Source organism: Chiloscyllium plagiosum, chromosome 30 (assembly GCF_004010195.1).
Source record: "Chiloscyllium plagiosum isolate BGI_BamShark_2017 chromosome 30, ASM401019v2, whole genome shotgun sequence".
NCBI classification, from domain to species: Eukaryota; Metazoa; Chordata; class Chondrichthyes; order Orectolobiformes; family Hemiscylliidae; genus Chiloscyllium; species Chiloscyllium plagiosum.
In genome coordinates, this window is record NC_057739.1 from 35,633,249 (window position 1) to 35,638,173 (window position 4,925).

The window sequence follows — 4,925 nt, forward strand, 5'->3', positions numbered from 1 at the left end:
CGTGTCTGCGTGGGTTTCCTCCGGGTGCTCCGGTTTCCTCCCACAGTCCAAAGATGTGCAGGTCAGGTGAATTGGCCATGCTAAATTGCCCGTAGTGTTAGGTAAGGGGTAAATGTCGGGGTATGGGTGGGTTTCGCTTCGGCGGGTCGGTGTGGACTTGTTGGGCCGAAGGGCCTGTTTCCACACTGTAAGTAATCTAATCTAATCTAAATGTACTGATGGTTGGCTTACTACACATTGCTGATTGTAAGCCCTACCATGTCTTGCGTAAAATCAAATTGGCTGTACAAGCTACCTGAGGTGGATTTAATATATGTGAACTTGTAATTGAAGTGTAACGGGACAAACTAAGTAACAAAGTAAACGAATACAACCAAATAAGATAATTTGTGCATGAATTAGGATACATGATCAAAATTGCACATGCAATCAGCATGCAATTTCTCAAGTCAAAAGTTACTTTATGCTTCAATATTACATTTCAGTGTTTGAGTTTCGTCACATTTTGAGGTCCCTTTTAGTCTTTTATGGTTTAGAAATTGTTATTCTGTTATTTAATGAATATGGATAATTCGACTTCCACGTGCCAATCTTGTCAATAAATGTGACATAGTTACTACACTATCTGTTATCCTGTTGGACCACGGAAATCCAGAAAACTGCTACTTAAATTCTACAGCGAGATTGAACATTTCACTCAATCTATTCATACACTTCATTTTCCAGCTTGCTTTTGACTATATTTGAAAATAAGACTGAGTCATCATAGCAATTGTCAGATTTTTAATGATAGAATAATCTAATCTCTGAAATACAGAAAATAAAGTCAGATTTAAAGTGTCAGAGAAATCCTATGGGTTTTATTTTAGGTTGCGTCCCCATCAATTTGCATATATGTGCATGTATGGGTATACTGGGCCTTTGGTTTGTACTATTTGTTTGTAGTTTTGGTTAATTATTTTCATACTTTTATGAAATGTTAAAAGACAACATTTTATGGAACATCAACTGAATCTTTCAATTCTTGACAATATTTTGTAATGATTTATCTATGTTTGTGTACGATGCATACATTCATAAATGGTAACTGTTTTAAATTACACACACCTGATTTCCCTTTTAATTTGTTTGATGCAGACTTTAAACCGGCTGGAAGAGCAGGAAAAGGAAGTGGTGAGTGCACTGCGGTATTTCAAAACCATTGTGGATAAAATGGTGATTGACAAAAAGGTGCTAGAGATGTTGCCAGGGTCAGCCAGTAAAGTCCTCGAGGCCATCTTGCCGTTAGTACAAGTGGATCCACGCATTCAACAAAGGTGAGTGCATAGCATTCTATGACTCCTAACATTTTGTTAGCTAGCTACTCCAGAAGTTGGAAAGGCAAGGAATGGTTAGTGGTAGTCAACATGGCTTTGTGTATGGGAAATCATGTCTTATTACCTTGATTGAGTTTTTGAAGAGGTGACAAAGATTAAAGACCGAGTGGTAGTCATTGTCAAATGGACTTCAGCAAAGCATTTGATAAGGTTCTGTGTAGTAGACTAGTTAGTAAGATTAGATCACATGGGATCCAGAGGGTGCTAGTCCATTGTACACAATTCACTTGAAGATGGGAGACAGGGTGGTGGTATAGGATTGCTTTTCAGACTGGAGACCACTGACCAGGGGTGTGCAACAAGGATTGGTGCTGGTCCACTGCTTTCCGTCATTTACAAAAAATGATTTGGATATGAACATAGAGGCAGGTTTACAAATGACACTAAAATAGGTGGTGTCATGGACAATGAAGAAGATTATCTTAGAGTACAACAAAAGCTTGATCAGATGGGCCAGTGGGCTGAAGAGTGGCAGATAGAGTTTAATTTAGATGAATGTGAAGTGTTGCATTTTGGTTAGGCAAACTAGGGCAGGACTTACACAATGGTAAGGCCCTGGGGAGTGTTGCCGACCAAGAGACCTAGGGATGCAGATGCATAATTTCTTGAAATTAGTCACTGGTAGACAGGGTAGTAAAAAAGGCTTGCCTTCATTGGTCAGAATATTGAGTACAGGAGTTGGGACATCATGTTGCAGCTGGACAGGACAATGGCAAGGCTACTTTTAGAATACAGCATATAATTCTGGTCGCCCTTTTGTAGGAAGGATGTTAAACTTGAGTAGGTGCAGAAGAGATTTACAAGGATATTAAAGGAAGTGGTGGAGGCAGTTACAATTACAATATTTGAAAGGCAAAAGGATGGGTAAATGAATAGGAAGGGTTGAGAGGGTTATGGACCAAATGAAGGAAAATGGGACTAGGTCAGATTGGGGTTCAGTCTGTTTCCTTGCTGTATGATTCTGATTCTTATGAATCTTAATTAGTGATGACACACAAGCTTGGCTGTTGATTTTTTTTTCTGTGTATATTTCATTTTAAAAGATAAATGCAAAGCTGATTTCAACGTGAAATTGCATTTTATTGTGCACAGTCTCTCATTCACTTAACCCATGTCAGTGGTTCAGTTTTGTTTCTACTTTGATTAATCACTTATCTGGTTCCATTTTTAGCTCTCCCAGTGCAAGCTCTATGTCCAGCAATACTTATCCTCCTCTGTGCAGCCATCTTTGTTCTTCCACAGTGTTTTATTTTTATCTAATTTTACTCCCTTACATTTTGCTTCGTTGATTATAATCTCCACAGGCTATTTCAGCCAGGTCAGTCCATCCTTATGCAGATAATGAGAGAATCCATAATAGAAATCTTGTGTTTAACACAGATCAGTCTTGTAACCCAGTCAATGTTCACTTGCTGCATGAGCATTGTTCTAAATACATTTAGCTGCTTTGTTCTCACATCACCTTATCCTATTTGCCACCCTTTCGGCTTCCAATTTAGTCTTGAATTGATGATTTCTTCTTGAGCCATTTAACCCTGAAATGAATGCCACAGACTCTCTGCTGGATGGGACTCTAATCATCTTATTTCATTCCTGTCTTCTAATAGTAATCAGAGAATTACAAGCAATGGTTCTGTTCCTGTACAGTTAGACCTGTCACCCAAGGATTATTCTCTCTCTGTCCTTTGCCTACATTCTTGTCCTCAGGAACCATCTGGAAAAAAATGTCAGTATCCATATGTAAGCTAATGGCATCCAGATTTCCCTCACTATTATCTGTCTTTATGCACCACTATCTCTGGTCAGATGCTCTATTTGAACAAAATTTCCTTCAGTTGAACATTGCTAAGACTGAAAACACAATTGTAAGTTCCAATTACAAGCTCTGCTTCTGAGCCACCACTTCCAACCCAGTCATTGACAATTGTTGAAGCTGAACTAGACAGTATGCAGTCATGTTTGAACCTGAGGTGAGGTTCAAGCCCCACACCTGTGGCATTACTAAAAGTTTCCAAACTAAACTACATAACATGACTTAATTCCTTCCTGCTGAAACCCTCAAACATGTCTCTGTCACCTCTAAGCTTGGTGGTCTTCTAACCTACTCTTGTCTGGTTCTACCTTGCTTTATCTTGTAAACTAGAAGTGCTACCTGTATCCCAAGTTACACCAAATTTTGTTCAGATTGCCCCTATGTTCACTGACCTATATTGACTCTGGCTCTGGTTCAGCAACCTTTCAGTTTTAAAATTCTCATCTTCTTTCTCCTCTTATCCCCCACATAAATCCCTAAAGACCTCTTATCCATATCTCTGTGCCCCCCCCACCCCCAGGTCTCCTGAGAATCCCTATCTTGGTGGCTGTATCTTTTAATCTAGGCCTGAAGTTCTAGAATTTCAACCACTTGCTCTTTATTTTCCTCTTTTTTTTTTAAAGTGCTCCTCAGCAACAATATATTTGAAACAAGCTTTTGGCCAATTGTTCTAACATCCTCCTATGTGGCTTGGTCTCATTGTGTTTCACAGTTCTCCTGTAAAGTGTCTTGGAGCAATGTTGTTCAACTTGACAGACCAGCAGGTGACTCTGGTACAGGTTATGATTATTTTATTCATATGTGCACAAGGAGAATCAACCTTGATCATTCTAAGACTGCGGTCTGGCTAAAACACAAGTTCTCATCTCATATGCACCTTAAGGTCTCACATTCGATTTTTGTAATCTCAAATTACATTGTTAACCAACTATCATTTATTTCCCACAATAAATGCATCAGGTGTTGTCAGTGTTCAACCAAGGTCTCTTATCTTGCTCTTTCTGCAGTCCAGGCTGTGTTCTCGATACTCTTGTTTCCTGATCTTGCTCTTTTGCAATTTAATTCAATTTACTACAAATGCTTAAAACAGAATCTGTATTTAATCCTTTCTGCTTCCCATCTTCAGCCTGGCTCAGAGTACTAGTGGTATTGCCCTTTCTCCTTGTGCTCTGCTGCCCAAATATAGTAGTCAGCTATCAAACTTAGGGTTGTAAAGGTACTTCGTTATACCATCTGTATGTCCAATAATATAGGCATGTGCCTCATGTGTTTTGGCCCTATATTCTCCAAATTCCCCATACCCTGTAATCTCATGTGTGTCCTCCTGAGTTAGTCAATCAAGTACATTGAGTATAGAACCAATACCAACTGGGTGATGATGAAAACATGGGAGATGTTTTTAATCTATTGACTTATCTGTACATTTGAGCTTCAATTCCAGTGGCTCTTTGACCAAGTGGTGGGATCTATTTGTTTGGCCGTATCAGTCAGTACCCTAGTTTTTTTTCTTCTTGTACTTCCCAGGCCTCATGCCTGCATGTTAATTGTTTCTTTTCTTTCCTTTTTCCATCTGTCCTTTCTTTTCTGCCTTGGGGTACAAACCCACTACATCGCCGTTTATAGGGCAGATTGATGTTCCTATGTTGGCACTCTCTTTGTGATAGGAGAAAGTGAAGTCTGCAGATGCTGGAGATCAGAGCTGAAAATGTGTTGCTGGAAAAGCGCAGCAGGTCAGG

At 39.4% G+C, this 4,925-nt stretch overlaps 1 protein-coding gene across 9 annotated transcripts in view; it reads left to right on the plus strand.

Moving 5' to 3' along the window:
* The window catches only part of LOC122564907 (rap guanine nucleotide exchange factor 1-like), a 243,172-nt gene that overhangs the window by 100,625 nt on the left and 137,622 nt on the right, over positions 1–4,925 (plus strand). For all 9 annotated transcript variants that reach the window (XM_043720352.1, XM_043720354.1, XM_043720351.1 and 6 more), the window contains exon 3: positions 1,138–1,316. In XM_043720352.1, the coding sequence (XP_043576287.1) occupies positions 1,138–1,316 (179 nt within the window). The remainder of the gene's footprint in view (positions 1–1,137; positions 1,317–4,925) is intronic.